Genomic DNA, 22,256 nt, shown 5'->3' with positions numbered 1-22,256 from the left:
CTAGGTTCGGAGTTACAATTATGTAGCTGCACCACAGGTAGTGAGTGACCTGTGGCCAGCACATAGCTAAAATGGCTTTCCCACACTTACAAAGTCCAGGGGATTGGAACTGGAGTTCGTAGGGGCGCCTCTGCTCATACAGGGGCGTCCACACACGCAGGGACCTGCACCCTGTCCTTTGGGCAGGAAGAGCCTACCATAGGGGTGACTTATAGTGACCTGGTGTAGTGACCCGCAGTGATAAGATGCATGCACCTTTTCACGCAGGCTGCACATGGCAGGCCTGCTGACACAGTTTGCATGGGCTCCCATGGGTGGCATAATACATGCTGGAGACATGGGGAACCACCTGGTGTATCTATGCCCCGGGTACTTAAATACCAGTTACTAGGGACTTACAAGGCTAACACCATTATGCAATTGTGGGTTGTAGTAAATACCAAAGCAGCTAAGTTTAGACGAGAGTGCACAATCACTGAGGTCCTGGTTAGCAGGATCCCAGTGAAAATAGTCTAAGCACACTGACATCAGGCAAAACATGAGGGTAACCATACCAGAAAGTTTAGCAGGGACTAAGGGCACCTCAGTCGAAGAACCTCTGTGTCAGTGAGCAAGAAGTTGGGGTGACCATGTCCAAAAGGGGCACTTTCCTAAAGAGAGTCAGGGGCGAGGGGTGGAGCGGGCCTGATTAGATCACTGGCTACCTAAGCCTCGAGGTCGGTGGGTCCCACACCCTCCTACCATAGCCACAAATGGGGCAAAAGCCAGACAGAGGGATGAGGTGCTGCTCAAGGCCAAAAAAAACTGGCTGTAGCCCGAGAATCCATGAAGCACTCGAACACTGAGTCTGCCTTGTCTTAGAAGAGACTGGTGCCATCAAAAGGCATGTCAATCAAAAAATCCTGGCCATCCCCTGAAATGCCAGACATCCTCAGCCAGGCATGGTACCTCAGGGCCACCATCAAAGAAACTGCTTTACCTAGCAAGTCGGTCGTATCAAGTTTGCAATAAATTGTGAACTTTAACACCTCTCTTCCATCAACAAAACTCTGAAAGTACAGCTTGGGCCTCCTCCAGGAACTGTGGCAGGACTTGAGCAATCTGATCCCGCAGCATGTGGGAATAACAGCCCGAAAGGCATGAGGTGTTCACAGATTTCAATGCAAGACTGGCAGAAGAAAACATCTTCTTCCTAAGTGAGTCCAACCTTTTGGATTCCCTGTCCTGGGGAGCGGAAGGAAACATGCCCTGGGAGGTAGAGCTTGGACCACCAAGCTCTCAGGGGTGGCACGCGGCGTCAAGAAACTTGGGTCCCATGGTGCGGGGTTATGGCAGTAGGCAATCGTCCTGCTCACAGGAGCCCCTGTGCTGAGTTTGGATCAGGTATCCAGTAGGGCATCAGTGAGGCCTCACTGAACAGGAGCAGGAGTTCTTTGGTGGAATCTCCTGATTGCAGTACCTCTGCAAGAGATTAGTCTTGACGGCCACAGAGGGAAGTTGAAAGTACAGGACCTCAGATGCCTTTCCTATAGCTTAAGAAGCTCCCTCCTCCCTAGACACAGCAGGGGGAGAAAACATGCTAGTATCTGGAGATATGTCCAGTCCACTGCCCTCACCTAAGTCTTCAACACAGTCCGTTGCTTCATGGGGCTGGTATTCTAAAAGGTCCAGCAACCCCTTCCTATTCATCCCAAAGCCTAGCCATTAAGAAAAAGGTTCAGGATCATAACAAGGAGGCAAGGCTCCTACAGGCACCGGAGTTGGCATTGTAGGACGCCCATCTGGCTCCGTGCTGGAGTCTGGGATCACAACAGGAGTGGGTGCTGCCCATGGGCACGGGCAGTGCCAGGACCATTGTTGGGGAAAGACAAGGTGACACGACCGGTGCCAGTCCGGATCCAGGACTGAATCTTTGCGAGTCCCACATTGAGGTTGAAGCTGTCAGTGCAGAACCTGAAGGCCCCCCCGACTCCGTGGGGCCCGAAGGCAGTCCAGCTGGATTGGTCTGCCCAAAAACGAGGTGCATGGCCTCATGGAACTCTTGGATCTGGGCAGGAGTTGCTCAGGCACTCAGAAACTCAGAGAGGCTCGAAGTTGGCCCAGGTTCCACAGAACAAGCCTTTGAGTCCCAACACTCCCTCGTTCTGTCAGTGAACGGAGGAGGAAAAGTTGAAGAGCGTTCAGACTTCTAAATTTTATTCTTGTGCCTTGACTTAACCGATTGCCCCAAGGTCTTGGAGTGGGACAACGACTTTGGACTCCACAACCTATCCAGGGACCTTTCTCTCAACTGGGATCTCGACTTGAGGGGAGAAAAGCTCCGGGCAGCCATCAGCTTCAGGGACCGGGACCTTAAAGCGAATGCATGGCTCGGCATTCAGAGCACAACTTCGGGTTGTGGTCACGCTCCAGACACCAAAGGCACACAAAGTGCGGATCTGTCACGGATGTCGTCCGTTGACAGGATCCACACAGCTTGAATCCAGTCTTTCTAGAAGACATCCTTGATGCACCAGGAGTAAAATCCGAAAAAGACTTGTCAAAAAGTCAAAAAAAGGCAGTCAAAAAATGACTGATGGGTAGAGGATCAGCACTTTGCTAGCATGGAAAGAAAGGAACTGGCGTGAGTCCGCCTGGGTGGAGCCTACATAGGTCCCGCAACATCATATCTGGTGCAGACTATGGCGACAACGAACACTGAGCCGATAGATGCCACCTACTAGTGCAAAGGGGTGCTGCTCGCAAAAATCTTCCGGATCCAGTCTAAAGCCAGCTAGACCTCTCTACCAGATGCTGGGATATCGAGAGTTCTAAATTGTGGAAGCTGCATCTGTGAGATCCTGGTAAGGTAGTTTCACATTTCCTCTAGAGGAGGATGGTCAGAAAGGATGTTTTTGCTTAAAGTTTAAAAGAGGCCAAACAATGCAACTGATATAAATTGTTTACAAGGTAAGTAGCTCCATTTCTTCCACTTGTTCCCTTAACAAGGGTGAAGACAGTACAGGCCTTGAGAGGAAAGGCAGACAAGGGCTTTAAGAGCTCAGTGATCAGTAAATTTTAAAGGGTAGCAAAGAGACATATGCATGGCTGAAGAATGGCTTTTTACGAGACAGAAGGCAGGCTTTAAAAAGAGAGAGGAGCTGGAATGCCAGTCAAGAGAGTGATTTTGAAATTAAGTGCCAAGATTATTAGGAACTAAACCACAGAGCTGAATTTGTAAGGTTGAAGTGTTTTATCCTGCAATTAATTTCAAGATATTAGAGACTGATAGGAAGGTTTTGCAAATGTGGATGGTAATGTCTACGGAGGCTTTCCAAATGATGATATTAAGTAATTTGAATGAGTGAGGAAATAAGATGGTTTGGAGGGTGGAGGGGAGGTGGTAATGTCATGAGAGAGAAGAATTAGCCAATCATAGATATTGGTGTTTGAGGGGTGGTTAATGTGAACAAAGAAGGCAGTTGGAAGTCATCCACTGAACTGGACTGAATCATGGTAAAATATCATGGTTATATGCAGCTACACGGGGAGTAACACAACACAGTAGCTGCGCTCCATGTCACACACAATGCCTTGAAGGTATGCATAATACTTTCGTTCAAGGGATTACATGCACACATATACAGAATTAAGACAACGCATTATTTTTTCATTCAGTTTATATACAAACCTATGAAAAATAAGGCAAGCACAATTCTCAGCTTCGGAGTCATATAAAGATACGTTGACAGACTACACCTAGAAATCACACTTTGTGGGTCATAACAATGCTCATCGAGAGGAACAGTAATCCACAGTAGTAAACATTTAGGGTGTTCATAACAACATGTAGTTAGGAGAGTTATTCGCAGACAGTGATGAGTGACTCTTCTAGAGACTTACTGTGAGAAGCACAACACTCACATTCAATAAGTTATACATAGGGTCAGAGAGAGGAACAATTGCTAATACTCACACTCAATACACCTGCAGCCCAGACGGAGGCAGCGAGCATACGCTTCCAAAGATGACTCACTGGAAAATTGATCACCTGTCAAGTACCTAAGTGAGGGTGAAGAAAGCAGAAGGAAGCACTGTAAGAAACACAAAAATCTGCATAGCTATACTTTAGAATCAGTTTAAGGCTTGCTCTTTTCCCAGAGCCTGCTTGCCATGACCAAAGGTTATGGCCATTCCCAGGGCAAGAAAGCAGTGTCCCCAGCATGAGCAAAGAGCACACTCTGCACACAGGGCACTCTAAACACCCTCAATGACGCTGCCCAGAAGATGAAGTGAGAGATAGGCTTGGGTGAAGAGCATGCATTTCACAGTAAGGTCATCTCTGCAAGAGCCAATCATCATTATGACATGAAAGGTTTCATAATGTTTCAACGTGCTTTTATTTATTTATTTTTTTTACATCAGCAATGTTCTAGATTACCTTGAGATCAACACTATCTCAACAACACTCTTCTGATGCACAAGCAGAGAAGCAGGTGTAAAGGAGGTAATGCAACCTATGGCCAAGGGAGTTAACATAGAGGTTTCAGAATACATACATACACACAAAAATCATAGCCACACACATCACAGTGTGTGAGTTCAGCAATGTCAACAGACTGTCCATTTCCCATTTTGTTGCCATCAATGTGAAAAAGAAGATCCTTACGTGTTATGCGATGAGGAGATCCAGTAATGTGACAGAGGATTATTCATGTTTTCTGGGATCACGGCATCCAGATGAGAATCCCAGATGGTGTTCTCTTGGGAAAACAGAAAGGTAAGAAACTGCAAAAAAAATAATAATAATTAAACACACATACAAATGTACGCCCATGTAGTCTTTAGAGACCACAAATCTCTTTACTAATTAGAACATCTACCTGCAGACAAAAGGATAAGACTGTGCTATGCATTTATATATGCTGAATATAACAATCAATATTGGTGCCTGTGCAGGTAAACTTCCAACCCTAAACACTAGTGTGTGCCTGCTAAGGTTTGTCATAGATACCTGTGGTAAGTAAAGATGGAGCCAGTTGTATGAGTGCAAAAACTATCTTATTCTTGGAGAATTCCACCGACAACAGGCAGGAATTGTCCAGCTCAGATCACAGACTAAACTGACTCCTGAGTTGGAACCTCTGTCTGCCGTTCAGAGCCAGCACAGGCCTTACATTTGAATACATACAACACCTTTGAACACCAATATAATATCAACATGCCGCTGTGTGACTCTGACTCACAGGCAAACAGGTACCTGAGTCACACTGCTAAATACTACATCACCTTCCCCCCCTCAACAAAACAACAGAAGAAAAACATTTTAAAAAATCAGGCAAAGATGTTAAAAAACAGAGCAATGCTATAATCCTAAAAATGTTAAGAAGAATGGAAAGAGATATTAGGAGGGGAGCCAACACTAGTAATTCAGATAGTCCTTGAATTTACCAGGTCTCCTAACCTCACGAGACTTAGTGCATGGCGCTGTGGGTAGATCACCAATAAAGGTGTGAGCACTTTCAGCTGCTCTGGTGTCCGAACCACGACCTGGGGTAGGAAGCTCATTACTTCCCGGAGGCTAGGCCAGAACCTTTCTTCTGATTAATGATATTGGCGTGCCCTTGAGATAGCCTCACTAGATTCCTTACGTTTCACCTTCCTTTGTCTTCTAATAAAACTGAACTTGGCAACTTCAGTTGGGGAAGAAACAACTGACTCCCCTTTCCTCATCACAATGTTTTTTGTTTTTTTTAAATCAGGACATAATATCCAACCTTGAGATAAGTGTCAGGGCTGCGAGTGCTCTCACCCTGTGCTTTTTTGGCCTGTTTCACCTCAACCCTTGGTATAACCTTCTCCTTAAACGTCAAACTAAAATCAATATCTTTGATGGCCAGGTGGTCTTTCAACCACGTTGGGAACCAACCAAAATGAATTTTCCTCCCACTCAACATTAGAAATGGAATAACTCCTGTGGTGCAATGTGGTGTAGTGTTGAACTTTCAGACTTTCTGCATGAGAAACTGTTTCACGTCTAATCCAGCCACAGTGGCTGTTTGAACACCTTCTTACCTTCTTCCCTCTCTCCACAAACCACTGGGCGATGGTGAGTGTAGGGCAATCCGTAAGTGCTTGTTATGTTTGACCAAAAACTGGAGAATTTGCTCTGACATGAAATGTGACCCTTGTCAGAAACTAAACATCTGGGAGACCCTTCTATCGAGAATACCTGCTCCAACAATTTAATAGCTGTGTCAGTAGAGTAAGAGTTCACAAAAGAAAAATATAACCACTTTTAAAAATGATCAACCAATAGAATGGCATACATTCATTCATTCATTAGCTTTATTGCGGTAAAAGTAAATACCATAAAAGCACATCATCACAATTAACAGTTTCGTAGTTTTGCAAAACAACAAGCTACATAAAAAAAAAAAAAAAATCATAAAAGATTAAAAAGAGGTGTTAGACATAAGCATTTTCCTACTTGAAATTCATACCTTATTATAAAATTGTATAAGAGTACATAATAGGTATTAAGAATCAAATACAGACCTAACCAAACATTTCAGATAAAATAAGACATTTCCATTTAAAAATATAAAAGTATCTAAGCATAAAAATGAAAAGGATGCATCCGAGCAATATAAAATGATAAATACATACAAAAATAGGTTCATCAATGACTATTCCCCACATCCATTGTTAGCTTTCCCTCTATTTTTTTGAGCATATTCAGTCTATTGTGCCAGATTGAATCTAGATGTTTTGCCAGGCAGCAAGCCACTAAAACAGATGGGTCAGATTTAAAAATTCTCAAAGCCAATGAACAGTTTTTAAAACCCATTTTCCTGCATAAAGGAATAATCCAACGGACTCTTTGTTTGTGGTATGCGGGGCATTGAAAGAGGATGTGGGTTATAGATTGTTCTCTGACACAGCCCATCGGACACATCTTAGAAGTGCAATTAGCGTTAGACCATTTGTATGTAAGGGTACGCAGGGGAAGAGAACCTATCCTAAATCTAATGTATAGTGCACGTGCATGTGGTGAAGAAACGATGTCCATATACTGCGCAAATTCATAGTGGCATTTGAATTGTGAGAAATTGCCCGTCATGGAAGATGGCGAAACAGCAGACAATTGTAAAAGTTGGACATAGGGCCAATATGCATCCTTTAATATCTGTGTTGCGTTTTTTGGGATAGATAGCGGGTCCTTCCAATAAGACCCCAAGCCAAGTAGTGAGAAGGTCCGTTCTACGTATACACACCACTTGATTTTTGGGCTGGTGTTGTTGGCCATCAAATTGGCAAGCCCACATCTATAGGGGGCAAGGGAGTCTAGTGACCATAAACGAATCAAATATAGCAAGGGCCTAAGTGCGACGATCTGGCTGATGGGGGGCAGATTTAAATCCATTCGGATTGGGAGCATTGGGGTGCTGGAAGGGACTCTTAGCAACGACCTTAAGAAGGAATTTTCCACCTTTGTCAGATCATCTATACCACAGTGGCCCCACAGTTCTGCTCCATAAATGGCCCCCCCTCTTGCTTGTAATTTGTAGATTTCGACAGCGGGCGTCATGGCAAAGCTAGGGGATCTAGCTGCAAATCTTACAATGCCACTTGCCCGTTGTTTCAATCGCAGGGTGGCCTTCTGGAATGGCATACATCATTTCCCGTGGCAACCTAACAAAGTCCTGAAAAGTCAAGACCTAATTTGCCCCAAGGTGCGTGAGGAAATGGAACTGGATGCAAAGGTGCTCTGTTTAATTTCCAATGTTTGACTGAAAGTAGGCACTCAGGACACTTGCCCACTGTCAACTTCACCTGACTATCTAAGGCAAGGCCACCAGTTTTGTTCCTTCATGCGCATTGTGGAAAGTCCTTCTCTCTGGCATGGTTACACCCACTTTTTGCCTGTTCTCAGTGTGCTTAGACTGTTTTCACTGGATTCCTGATAACCAGGACCGCAGTGATTTTGCTCTCTCCTCTAAATGTGGTTGTGTTGGTACTGCTTACACCCCACAATTGGCATACTGGTGTACTCCTGTAGGTCCCTGGTATATGGTACTTATGCACCCAGGGCACTGGTACACCAGGGGTCCCCCATGGGCTGCAGCATGTATTTTGCCACTCAGGGGTGCCCATGCAAACTGTGTCTATACACCTGCCATTTGCAGCCTGCATGAAAAGGGGCATGCATCCTTTCACTGCTGGTCACTACACCAACTCACTGTAAGTCACCCCTATGGTAGGCCCTTCAAGCCCTAAGGGCAGGGTGCAGGTCCCTGTGTGTGTGTGGGCAACCCTGAAAGAGCAGAGGTGCCTCTACTGCAGGAAGGTACCCTCTTTATGGCATGGTTACCGCCACTTTTGCGTGTTGTCAGTATGTTTTGACTGTGTTCACTGGGATCCTGCTACCAAAGATCCCAGTGACAGTGCTCGCTCCATTTTAAATTTGGTTGCTCGGACCACACTCACCCAACATGTGGCATACTGGTGCCCCCTTATAAATCCCTAGTATGTGGTACCCAGGGCATTGGGGCACCAGGGGTTCCCCCATTGCAGCAGCGTGTATTATGCCACCCAGGGGAGCCCATGTAAAATGGGACTGCAGGCCTGCCATTGTAGCCTGCATGAAAAGGTTTATGCACCCTTTCACTGCAGGTCACTACACCACGTCACCATACATCACCCCTTATGGTAGGCCCTCCTAGGCCAGAGGGCAGGATGCAGGTACCTGTGTGTGAGGGCACCAATGCTTGAGCAGAGGTGCCCCCACGAACCTCAGCTCCATTTTCCTGGACATCATGAGTGCGGGGACGCCATTTCACGCATGTACTGGACATAGGTCACTACCAATGTCCAGCTACATAACGGTAACTCCAAATATGGGCTTGTTTGGTATCAAACATGTTGGAATCATACCCAATACTGGTACCAGTATTGGTTGCATGATTCCATGCACTCTGGAGGCTCCTTTGAGGACCTCCAGAATTGCTCCTGACAGCCTTCTGGGGTTTTCTGGGAAGCTCACTCTCCTGCCACCCCCTCAGAAGGGTTTCTACCCTCCTGCTGCTTGACCAGCTCAAGCCCAGGAAGGCAGAAGAAGGATTTCGTTTGGGATAAAGGGTTAGCACACTCTCCCTTTGAAATAAGTGTTACATGGCATGGGGGGCATAGCCTCCACAAGCCACTGGTATGCTTTGAAGGGAGCATTTGGTGCCCTCTGTGCATAAGCCAGTTTGCAGCAGTCATGGGACCCCTGGTCCCTGCTCTGGCACGAAACTGGAAAAGTGAAAGGAAAGATACCACACCCCTGTCCATCACCAACCCCAGAGGTAATGCCCCGAGCTCTTCCAGGTGGCCACTTGATTCTGCCATCTTGAATCCAAGGTGGGCAGAGGCCTCTGGGAGCATCTGAGTGGCGAGGGCAGGCAGGTGATGTCACAGTCCCATCCTAATAGGTGGTCACCAGGCTAGGTGACCAATCCCCCTTCCAGGGCTTACAGTCTCCCTCTTGGGTGGGTCCTCATATTCGACATACAAGACTCCAGCAAGAATCCTCTGCAACGGTTTCTTCGACTTTTGGCCATTGGAACCGCAACTGGACTCCACAGGAACCTACAATCTGCAGCTATAGCGACAACTCCACTTTGCAACATTGTTTCTCCAGCTACCTTCCAACAACTGCAACATTTTCCCGGCTGTGCATCCTCTGAGGGCAGCAAATCTTCAGCCAGCACAAGAAGGAATCTCACTTGGCGTGAAGAAGTCACTTCCCTGCATCCGCAAGCACCAACTGCAACGACGACCGACTGGTGGATCTCCTCTCCTCCTGAGCTACGTGGATCCTGCATCATGGGTGATGGTCTGGAGTGGTCACCTCTGCCAGCTGTGAAGGTAACTTTGATGAAGGTAAGCCCTTGCCTTCCCACACAGGACAGTACTCCCGTGCACAGTGTCTCTTGCAGCTACCAAGTCTTGTTGGCATCTCCTCCAAAAGATCTTCAGGCTCCATGTAGCCCAAGACCCCAGCACTCTTTCCAGGGATGCACAGCCCTCTTCTTGCTTCTACTGCGACATGGGACCTCTCCTCGGGTGTGCTGCGTGGGCCTCTCTGCGACTCCTGGTCTACTTGCCTGTTGGTCTTCTGTGGGGGCTGCCTCTTCTTCTTTGGACTTTCTGCATTCTGCGGTTCGCTTGGGACTCCTCTGTGGGTTGAGTCCCTCTGGATCTTGCTGGTCACTGTCAGCTCCACTTTTCCCCCAACTGCAACATATGCCTTTGCCAAGGCTTGTTTGTGGTTTTTTCACACCACAGACTGACTGCAATCCTTTATCTGGTGTGGGACGTCGTCTGTATCACCCAGAAGCTCTATCTGCTCCATAGCTGCATTGCTCACCATCTTCGTCTCACCGTCAACCAACTCCTGCATCCACAGACGAGTGGGTAGTGGCTCCTGCCACCACCAGACACCACAACTTGAGCTGGACTTTGTCCCCTTCTTTTCCAGTTCTTCCTTTTCCAGGATCCACTTTTGGTTTCTTGCAGTCTTGTCTGGGTCTTGCAATATCCTTCTCTGAAATCTTCTGGGTTAGTTTGAGTAAAATCAGTAACTTACCTCTTCTCTCTTGGCTGCTGGGGGCACTCTGGTACTTATCTAGTGGGTTTTCTAGTTCCTCCAGCTCCTCTCTACCAATTCCACTTCCTTGGGTGGGGACCCGACTTTCTCATTCCACTTTCTTAGTATATGTTTTGGTCCCCTCCAGGCCTTCAATATTGCCTATTGCTTTTCACTGTTTTCTATTACCTTTCATACCCTATTGTAAATATATAGTGTATTTACTTACATCTTGTTGGAGTATTGCCTCCCTAGTATTTTTAGTACTTGTGTCACTAAAATAAAGTACCTTTATTTTTGTAACACTGTGTGGTTCTTTCATGTGTCTAAGTGGTGTGTGACTACAGTGGTACTGCATAAGCTTTGCATGTCTCCTAGATAAGCCTTGGCTGCTTATCCACAGCTACCTTTAGAGAGTCTGCCTGCTAGACAATGCCTACACTTCACTAATAAGGGAATACCTGGACATGCTATAAGGTGATAATACCATAGGTACTCACCACACAGTAGGCCAGCTTCCTACATTGGTAGTGCATCAGTGGGATAAGCACTTGCAATTGCCTTACCACTCTGTCACTTGATGCTTTCCACAGGAAAGACCATTTACTAACTAGGGATACACACTGTACTGAGTATCAGGGATCTAGTCCCCTGGAGTTTGGGTAAGGTAGGGGTTTGGCATAGCTCTTGCTCCAAACATCTGTAGGGGAACTAAGTTAGAGTAGTTAGGAACACCTACACCACTCTAACCACACACCAGGACTTCAGTATAGAACAGAACTCAGGCCCTGGACTCATGAGGAAGGTGAAGAGGGTCCCAAGGAGGATCGGGTAGCGCCTAGGAAACCCCCCAGCCCTGATGGGAGCACTAATGTTAGTGGGAGGGGTAGCCATACAAGTAGCCCCCCCTTTTGTGCCCAGAGGGTTAGTTGAGAGGGGACTAGGAATAGGGACAGTTCCTCCTCTGCCCACTCATGTCTCCTCGGTATCTGAGGGGAAACACTGCTCAACTTCAGGTGAAGACTCCCTAGATAGGGAACTCAGGCAATAGACTGGAGGAGGCCAGGCTGAGGCTGCAACAGCTAGCCCTAGATAGGTAGGCCTTGGCAGTGGAGAGCTAGAGAGAGAGGCAGGGTATGGGGTTAGCACCCCATGGTGGCAGCAGTTTTAGGTTCAAGGATTCTGGGGCCAGGGAGGACTCTTTTGACTCTGGGAACTTGAAAAAGGTGGTCCCCCTTACTAAGTGGGGGATGACATCTACGAGTGGTTAACTGCCTTGGAGAGGGCCTGTAAGGTACAGAGAGTTCCCCAAAGGCGATGGGCAGCTATTTTGTGGCTCTCCTTTTCTGACAAGGGTAGGGACAGACTCCTAACTGTCAGAGAAGCGATTGCAGACAACTATGTAGTTCTCGAAGCAGCACTTTTAGATGGTTTTGGTCTAACCACTGAACAATACAAAATAAATTTCAGGGAGACCAGGAAAGAGTCCTCCCAAGATTAGGTAGATTTTGTGCACTGCTCTGTGAAAGCTCTGAGAGGCTGGTTGCATGGGAGCAGAGTCAGTGAATATCAGGGCTTGTACAACCTCATCTTGAGAAAACACATTATGAATAACTGTGTGTCTGATTTGTTGCACCAGTACCTGGAGGACTCTGATCTGACCTCTCCCTACGAATTGGGAAAGAAAGCTGACAAATGGGGATGCACCAGGATGAGCAGAAACGCTCACACAGGGGGGTGACCACAAAAAGAAAGACCCAGGTAAGCATCAGTAGAAGGGTGGGGACAAAGAAAAAGCTAAAAAGTCTTCATCAGGCCCACAAAATTCCTCTGGGGGTGGGGGCAAATCCTCTTTCTCTTCCTCCAGCTTCAAAAAGACTTGGTGCTATATCTGTCAAAACAAAGGTCTTAGGCCAGGAGATAGCTCCTGCCCTAAGAAAGGCATGAAGCCAACCACCACTACTAATCCCACTCCCATTCCTAGTGCCCCTAGCAATTTCAGTAGTGATGGGACTATTAACAGTAGTCAGTCCAAGCGTGCAGCTGGGTGCACTTTAGTGGCTGTAATACGTTCTGGGTTGGTTAGAGAGACCACTGAGGCAGTGTTAGTCTCTTATTGGGGGGGGGGTTGACCTTGCCACCCTTGCTGCCTGTCCCCTTAATATGGGTAAGTACAGGCCGCATCCACTGATAAATGGTGTTGAGGCTGAAGTCTACAGGACACTGGTGCCAGTGTCACCACTGTGACTGAAAAACTCATGTCTCCTGAGCAACACCTACTTGGTCACCAGTACCAAGTGACTAATGTTCATAACAACACTGTATGCCACCCCGTGGCAGTTATTCATTTCAGCTGGGGGAGCAGGGGGGAGGGTTTACTGGTCCTAAGAAAGTTGTAGTGTCCACAGACCTACCTGTAGAGTGTCTACTAGGGAACGACTTGGAGACTTCAGCTTGGGCTGAAGTGGAGCTGGAGGCCCATGCAGCAATGCTGGAAATCCCAGAGCATGCCTTTGCCCTTACAAGAGCCCAGGCCAAAAGACAAAAAGATCAGGGAAACTTGGAGCCTGGAACAATGGTCCAAGATCTTCCCAAAACCGAGAGTAGAAAGGGCAAGAAAGTGCCCCATACTCCAACCACCAGTGAGGATTCAACCCTTGAGGAGGAACAGTCCACTCCCTTGGTAAAATCATCACCAGAGGAGCTTCAAGCTTAAACAGCTAAGCTCTTGGGTGCAGGGTGGCCTGCCAGGGAGGAGTTCAGTAGGGCACAAAAGACTTGTCCCACACTGGAGGGTTTGAGGCAGCAAGCTGTCACTCAGGAGGCAGGAGGCGGCAGTGGCACCCACAAGGTGTACTGGGAAGACAATCTCTTGTACTCAGAGCCAAGAGACCCCAAACCTGGCGCCAACAGGAGATTGGTGGTCCCTCTGCAGAACAAAGAATTTCTGTAAACCCTAGCACGACATTCCCCTGGCGGGGCACGTGGAAAAAAGCAAAACTTGGGACAGGCTTTCCCTCACTTTCACTGGCCCCAAATGTCAGAAGACACAAATTAGTTTTGTTGCTCCTGTGTCACCTGTCAAGTCAGCAGCAAGACAGGTGGCACCCCAAAGGCATCCTAATTCCACTTCCGGTTGTTGGGGTACCCTTTGAGAGGATTGGGCTGGATATTGTTGCCCGCCTAGACCCTCACACAGCCTCTGGGAACAAATTCATTCTGGTGGTAGTGGACCACGCCACCAGGTACCCAGAAGCTATTCCTCTTAGGACCACTACAGCCCCTGCAGTGGCCAAAGCCCTTCTTGGAATCTTTTGAAGAGTAGGTGTTGAGCACCTATGGTGTTATCACCTTATACCAGGTCCAGGTATCCCCTATTAGTGAGGTCAGCCAGGAAGCCAGGCTCTCTGGAGGGAGCTGTGGATGAGCAGCCAAGACTTATCTAGGAGACATGCAAAGCTTATGCAATACCACTTATAGTCACACAGCACTTACACACATGAAAGAACCACAGTGTTACAAAAGTAAAGGTACTTTGTTATAGTAACAAATACTAAAATACCGTATAGGCAGTACTCTCCTAGTAGGTGAGTAAACACACTACTATATACACGTTAGTAATCAGGAACGGGGCATAGAAAGCAACAGAAAACTTAGAAATTACAGTAAACTATAGAGACCCTAGGGGAGACCAAATCATATATTAAACAAGCATTTGTAATTCAATAGGTCTCACATTTTATTACGTTAGAGCTACTGGTATTGTAGATTCTTTTTGCCACATACATTGGTCAACTCTGTCTCATAATTTCATCCTTTCCTGCCATATAATTCCAGTGGCCCAGCATTAAACTAAAACACTTATATTTACCTTCTTCCTCTATCTTGAAACATATACAATTATCCTATAAACCTTTGTCAGAAATAAACTTTTGGCATTAGAGTGTAGTGCTCAAAACACCATAACAAAAATATCATTTGGGACGGATTGGAGGGTGAAACGAAAGAGGGAGCCGGGAGTAAAGATGATGAGGACAAGTGGTGTAGTAATAGTGGCCCTGGAGTAAGAAACGAAAATTGTTGACTGCAATTTCTGTAGGAAAATACAACAGTAATTAGAGCTGATTGAGGTCCATAGGTCTCTGGGCCCCGGTGCCCCTGCACCTGTTGCTCCATTGGTAACTAGGCCTCAGGAGGGAAAGCGTATGGGGCAGAAAAAGAGAAACAAAAGGAATACAACAGAAAAAAAGGAAGATAAGGGTTCGTAAAGAAATAAAATACGAGGAGATAATAAGATGGAAAAAAATAAGAGGAAATAGAGCAAACGTGTGAGAGAAATGAAAAAAGGGAAGGAAGCTAGCGTTCGAAAGATAACGAAGAAAAATAATGAAAGAAGTGTGAAAAAAAAGAGAAAAATTAACATTAAAGAAAAAAGAGAGATGGTGAGAGAAACAAGCAGTGAAAGAACCAGGGCACATACCTACTGACATATTTCTCACAGATACAGAATGGGATAACCACTTTGACGCTTCGGGTTCCGAAAGAAGAGGGCTCCCCTCTGCTAAACTCAACAGGCTCTAGAGACAAAAGGGTTAAATGTATAACTAGGCACTCCAGCTCGCATAACACCTGAAGGGGATCAACGTTTGTCAGTACAGACAGGAGGAAACAACAACAGGGCCTCAAACTGTCTGGGCAACTTGGCGAGATAAAGAGAAAGGCTCCCTTCCTCGGCCGCTTCCGTTGTGTGTTTGTGACAGGCAAAAGGGCTTTGCTGATCTCGGCCTCTGTCCCGGTATTTATCCACTAGCGCCCCTCCCCAAAAACAGTCCCCACAAATGTAAAGTGGGCCTCACACATTGTAGGACAACTACCGTTAAAAGGAAAAGACTACTGGAATGGATGGAGCGCCGATAGATAGATAGATAGATAGATAGATAGATAGATAGATAGATAGATAGATAGATAGATAGATAGATAGATAGATAGATAGATAGATAGATAGATAGAGCTTTGCAAATGAGACGTTGTTTTCTTCTCCATTTAAACACTAGTTTTAAGGCAACATCAACAATGCCTGAAGAGAAATATTCAAATACATTTCAGTTGGACATAAAGCCGGGATATCACAACAGCCTGAAACATTTGAAGTGCAGTGCAATCATGTCCGCCTACGGTCAGGAGTTTAAACGGGTTGGTAAGTGTGTCACCAGCTCTCACTTAACGCCTAAAGCTGAACTCTCCTGATTTTCAGCACTGTCTGAAATGCATAAAGCGAGGTGCCTACACACAACCGCCTGTGTGGTACATTGTGCCTCGTCAATATTTACCAGAGAGCATATATGGTGTCTTGTATAGCTTTACCTTGAATATAATACTGATTCGTCGAGAAAACGGGAATAAATCTTCCTTTTGGAGACAATTAATGTGTGGATTGAGCGGTTCTTGTAATTTGCTCAAATAGCTTTATGTACCCAGCACTCTATCGCTTTTAGAAACCTTTTTTCTCATTACACTTGTTGGATTACAATTTTTTTGCTCAGCAGTTTTCAGGTTTCCATGTTCCGAGTCTCCACTTAAATAGCTGTGCGTTAGTCTGAAGGCTTTATTTAGTGGGTTGCATTGTTATGTGTGCAGTGGTCAACTTTCATTTTTGGGTAAAGTGAAAAATAAACACCCGTGATGAGCAAAACATCTCCTTTCCCTATCCTACCTCTTTCCACAGCCACTCCGTGCCTTAGAGACATTTGCATATTTTCAAAGAGAAAATACCACTTTTGAGCTAAGTGTTCAGTGAAATGGGATAGGTTCAGTGCTTGAAATGGGAAAATAGAATTGCAGGTACTCTGCAACAGAGTACCTGCTTATTTCTGAGACGTGCCGGTACTCTCCAATCAAAAGTATTACGTCTCTTTTGAGAAGTGCAGGTACTTTCCCTCCCAAAATTTAAAAAGTGCTGGCACTCCGTACTGTTCAGTACCGGCCCATTTAAAGCACTGGCTAGGTCTGAAGGAACGATGTTTTAACAGTGACTTTTGCAGTCACCTTTTCACTGCTCATGGACTGAAGATCTGTAAATAACTTATAAGAAATAGTATCACACCCTTTCTTCTTTCAGCAGTGAGGAGTTTTCTACCCCCGATATCCCAGTGGCAGTGCACAGAACAACGTCACACGCGTTCCCGAATGACCTGGGATCATGCCCTGCCTTCCGCCACCTGGGAAGCAGCTCCTGAAGAATGCTCGTAACATGGGCTACCGAGGAGAGGCCTGTGAGACCAACTGCAAACGGCTTTCACATAGGAGATCAGGCCACAGACGGGGTACTCCCTATGAAGAGAGGTGCATGCCGAAGAGTGACGCAAACACCTCCTTGGACATGCGTACACAGCATCAGACCCCATCAGATATGTGATCAATCACCGAGGCTGGCTTTAGACACTGGAGGGGGCAAGGCCTCGCAGATTCATTAGGAGATGCAGATCTTGGCCCCTATTCATGATCTGACCCAGTCGTAGGTTCGCAAAAATAGCTGGAATCCCTGTGATCTCTCAACTACAAAATACTATCTGAACGTGGAGATTTTTGCACTCATAAGTAGCAGATGACCCCACCCTTTTTTTTTTTTTTTTTTTTTTTTTTTAGTTTAGGCAATAAACCTCCCAAGCCATGTGACACCTATTTCCAAAGGGAAAGGGTGTTGCCTACCTCTCTCAAAGGAAATCCTCTGAGTGTGTCTGCCTTCCTAGGCTTAAGTTGTTTAAGCAGCAGGAGGGCAGAAACCGGTCTGTAGGATGGCAGCAACATGGGCTGCCTGGGAAAACCTTGCAAACTGGTAGGGGTAAAGTTGGGGGTCCTCTAAGGAGCCCCCAGAGTGCATGCACCTTTTCACGCAGGCTGCAACTGCAGGCCTGCAGCCACATTTTGCATGGGCTCCTATGGGTGGCATAATACATGCTGCAGTCCATGGGGGACCCCTGGTGCCCCAATGCCCTGGGTACCATATACTAGCGACTTAAAGGGGGGATCCAGTATGCCAAATGTGGGGTGTGTAAAGTCCCAAGCAACCAAATTTAGAGGGAGAGAGCACAGTTACTGGGGTCCTGGTTAGCAGGATCCCATTGAACAGAGTCAAAATACACAAACAGCAGGCAAAAAGTGGGGGTAACCATGGCAGGAAGAGGGTACTTTCCTATACCCCTGAACCCTAGAACTCAGATCCTGATAGCCTAAGAAGAAAAGGACAAAGAAGAGAGGCACTAGTAGAAGAGAAGAGTGAGTAGCTGACCTGGTACCCACCCTCCCGACCTGTCTCTACTCCTCGACAGACTCTGCACCAAAAGATACCTGGTTCTGTAGATGAACCGCCAGAAACCTGGGAGGACTACTTGCCTTTGAAAAAGACTCAAGTTTCCTGTGAGCAGCGTACCTGCTCTCCAACCAACTCCTAGGAAAAGACTCTGCAGCCTCCAGAACCGCAAAGACCCGAAGCCTAAAGTCATCACCCACATGCGCTGTCTCCGACCTGAGTGGGAGTGGACCTTGGGTGTCCGCAAGGACTCACAACTGTTCAGAGTACGATTCCATCGTGGTTTCACCCCTCCTGGACTACCTGAAGTTGCCTGCAGCCTCTACATGCAGGACCATTTCTCCTGCAGCTACTACAGTGAGAGAACCCGTCACCTAAAGCGAACACTGCACCCGTCGCCGCCAGCAGAATTGAAGTAGACCCCTGGTGTTAATGACGTCCCCCAGCTCCCCTGAGCTCAAGTTCACTGTGATTTCACTCCACAAGAACTCTACGACGACACATGCAGCCTCAGCCCACAGGCCCTCTAACAGTGAGTGCTTCAGGACAAGGAAAATCGATGCCAAAGGACACCCCTACATCCATCGCCCATGGGCCTTGGAGAAGAGGATGAAAGGTGCAACAACATCCCCGAGCACCCCACGTTTTCAACTTACCTGTTGGTTGTCCCCGACTGGCCCCCCACTAGCCGGAGCCTGCAGCCTAAATCCACAGAGACCACTGAAATGCATTGGGCATCTGACGCTTACAGCACCTCTGCATCCGGCCAGCCCAATGCTGCCCAGAGTGAGTTGTTGGTGTGGTCCTGACCCTTGCCCAGTACCTACACTAAGTCTACAAGACTTTTGGAATCATCAGTAATGTGGGAGTAGTGGGGCTGTGGAATGGGTCAACTACTTTCAGGTGTTCCACAGCAGGTAATCCGGGACCAGTACTTTCCATACCAGTGTAACTACTGCAAACTGTTAATTCAGAGATCTTTCTCATACATTCCTATGAATGCACATGTGCCAGCCTCCAAACAGTGGTCACCATGGAAACAACGCGCCACACTACATATTCAGAGTTCAAGTTTAAAATGGATTTCAGGCTCTTGGTAGTCCGATATCTCCAAACGCGTTTTTCTCGGCCACGCCCAACTTGCAAATATACTTTGAATAACTGCACTGACCACTGCAAAATGAACTTATCAATTGCTTCTTCGCTACAAAGTACCCGTTTGACTCTTCAAAAAAGTATTTCTGTCTCACCTTACAAATAAAGCGTGCATATCTGTACAGAGTTGCTCTATGAGGAAACAGTAATGACTGTAGTCCTACAAACAATAAGACCACACTTGGACAGCAGCCTTAGTCTTAAACGTGAGCCATCAAAAAATAAGGCCATTTACAAGATATCCATAATTTAAGGCCTCGTCAATCAAAATACACTCCTCATGGAAAATTTCATGAACAAAAAAAGATGACTTCATTTTCAGGAAGTAACTTGTGAAATTTTAATGCAACATCGCCATACAGCAAAGGCAGCAACAATAAGCGATTCCTACATTAGGTGAACACCGTAGGTGAATCTCTCAAGCACTCATGTAAAGTTACTGACATTTGAAACTGTAACATCCATTGGGCAATTTCACCACTGACCAAAATGAGTTTGTTAGGCAAATATAGAACAGTGTTGTTACCAGTAGACCAACTAAGTAACTGGTGCTAAAACAAAAGAGGTGGAGGAGCACGATAATCTATGGGAGGTCGGGGGGGCAAGGCCACTCAGAGGTACTCCAAACTAGACAGTAAAGAGAATCCTTTTGTGTGCTTCACTCTCTCAGGGTATCAAGGATGAGAAGGCAAGACATTTTCGAGGAACTAGAAGAGCTTAGAAATATAAATGTATTCAACATTATGATAAAAGGACAATCAATTTAATGCACAGTTGATGTGTTTCTTAACAAAATGAAAATAACTTTTAATAACAGGTTGGTAAACAGTACATTTTAGATTAAAACTGCCACGGCACTGTGACCCCCAACTAGCTTTATAATGCGCTCATCCTAGGCATCAAGGCCGTGGCGTACTGTGCATGTATCATGGATTCACAAAACGGTGCAGTTTGCACAGGAATGATTTGGAATGGGAATGCAATTAGCAATGCAAAATAGGTACTGATAGGATGAAGTGCAAATTGTCCATTCACTACGAGGTCGCAAAACAGCCTGTATAATGAATAATAATTCGAGAAGGTGGAGGGGAGGGGAAGTCGATCCATCGCCTTGATCTCAGCCAAAGACTGGAATAGGCTTCCCCTGGAGCTCCAATCACAGAAAGAATTGCTTTCTTTTAGATGCCAACTAAAAAAAATTCTCGTCATCCATAACAGACTTCACTACTTTCCCTCCTCTTGAAGACCATTATCCTCAATCGAAGATGAGCATTTCTTAGCACTGGGATGCTTCGCCCTGTATAAAAGCATTAATCAATCAATCATTATTAATTGTATTGTAATTGTATTTATATAGCGCTTACTACCCCTGATGAGGTGTCAAAGTGCTTTTCAGCATTTAGCACACTACTCTGGAACCCAAAATAATTAGTGGTGGATTAGTATAGGGAAATATGAGTACAGTATTAGTATGAGTTAATTTGAGAGGAGGATATGTGAGTTTGTTAGTTGGATTTAATAGAGTAATGTAATAGAAGAGTAATGGAGGGTTAAAGGAGGGAAGAATCCAGAAGTTAGGCAAGTTGTGACCATTTGTAAATGTCTGCTAATAGAAGGAGCACATGCTCAGGGGCATAGCTCTGGGGTGGGTGGTGTGTTGCAGCCCCCAAATAAATTAATTTTCTGATAAATAGTTGGGTACAGATGCTTTCAGTCGGGTATGGTGAGATGTCTGCCAGATTTCACCAGGAATATTTCGTAACATTCAGGCAAAAACGCACACACACTCTCTCCCTCCCAGTTTTTAAAGTCGTCAAAAATATTGGTAATTTTACAAAATATTGTTGTTTTCCCCTCACTTAGTACCCCTATCAATCGGCATTCCTCTCTCTTTTCACTCTCCCTCAGGCCCCTTCTATGCACCCTGTTTGTCGTATATTGTATTTAAGCATTATATGCCAGCCTGACTGTCAGAAAAACTGAAGCTCACACCCCCCAGGCTTACTGACCAAGCTACGCCCCTACATATGCTTACCAATTGAGTTCCAGTGTTTTGCCATTGCTGTTTGAAAACCCAAAGGCAGTCACAAACCATCGATAACTCCCATAGTCGTGAAAAGAGGGGGGTGGGGGGACGTCTTCTGTGTAATCAAGAAGAAGGAGAAGGTACCGGAGGCTTAGGCAACATTGTTCGTCGCAATGGCCAGGACACCCTGAACATGTTCAAGAGAAGCATTACCACTCATGACCTCCTAAATAAACAGAAAGATACATTCCGCCGCCTACATAAAGTGTAGCTTGAAAAATCGTGACACACCTACGAGATGACAAAATTCAATGACATCACATGCAAAGGGCAGACGCTATTTCACCATAACGTTTTTGAATGAAGAGCATTAATAAACAAGCCACATTTGGAAAAAAATTTACTTTTAACTGGTTTAAGAACGAAACCTTGTCACACAGATCAGAAAAAGCCAGAACAACTGCGGGTGAGTCGTGACTGCTCTGCTTCCAAGCTGCAAACCCTTCAGACACATTAAACAGCAGAATTGCTTCTTTTATGTTTATTTCTGGTTATTTAGTGTCACTTTGTCAAACCTGTTCTTTAGGGGAGTAGCAGGAACGCACATTTGTGTCTCGCCCCTCCTCTCATTCACAGGAGTCAGACCTGAAACTAAAACGTCATCACCGGATCATTGCTGTCCCAGTTCCGGGAGTCCTACATGACGCCAAAACAATGTCAACTTTTAGAGTTATCGCTGGGTCATTTTGTGAACGTTCTAGACACAGAATTCGAGAATCAAGAACCCAGAAATGCTATTGTGATTTTGGGTATAATTTGCGTTGCAGACCAGATCCAAGGATTGGCCCTATTGAAGGTGTCACGGCATGCTGCACACTTAACAGGTTTTTGTTTTGTAGGAGCACGATGACAAACAACCTTTGGTACCAAAATATGACATTTTAACAAAAACATCCTGTTCCGGGGCGTTAGACTCCTTGAAAGTATATTTCAGCACAGAGGTTCAACAAGAGCAAAATCACACTTCAAGATGTGCAATGTCTACTTAGTGAAACAACTGAGAGGCTCGTGCAAGATCTCCCTAAGGGGGCCCACAGGAGGAGGAATTTGCTACTCAGTTCTCCTGTGAAGGATGGGGTTGGTTCAAGGGTGTG

The 22,256-nt window shown here is 46.0% G+C and overlaps 1 protein-coding gene across 2 annotated transcripts in view; it reads right to left on the bottom strand.

Moving 5' to 3' along the window:
• The window catches only part of PLCG1 (phospholipase C gamma 1), a 775,517-nt gene that overhangs the window by 408,067 nt on the left and 345,194 nt on the right, over positions 1 to 22,256 (bottom strand). For both annotated transcript variants that reach the window (XM_069243788.1, XM_069243789.1), the window contains exons 10-11: positions 4,649 to 4,767; positions 3,956 to 4,041 (exon numbers count right to left, since the gene is read on the bottom strand). In XM_069243788.1, coding sequence (XP_069099889.1) covers positions 3,956 to 4,041; positions 4,649 to 4,767 — 205 coding nt within the window. The remainder of the gene's footprint in view (positions 1 to 3,955; positions 4,042 to 4,648; positions 4,768 to 22,256) is intronic.

This window comes from Pleurodeles waltl, chromosome 7, assembly GCF_031143425.1.
Source record: "Pleurodeles waltl isolate 20211129_DDA chromosome 7, aPleWal1.hap1.20221129, whole genome shotgun sequence".
In the NCBI taxonomy this organism is placed as follows: Eukaryota; Metazoa; Chordata; class Amphibia; order Caudata; family Salamandridae; genus Pleurodeles; species Pleurodeles waltl.
The sequence above is the reverse complement of the archived record's forward strand: the minus strand, read 5'-3'. Positions and strand labels throughout refer to the sequence as shown.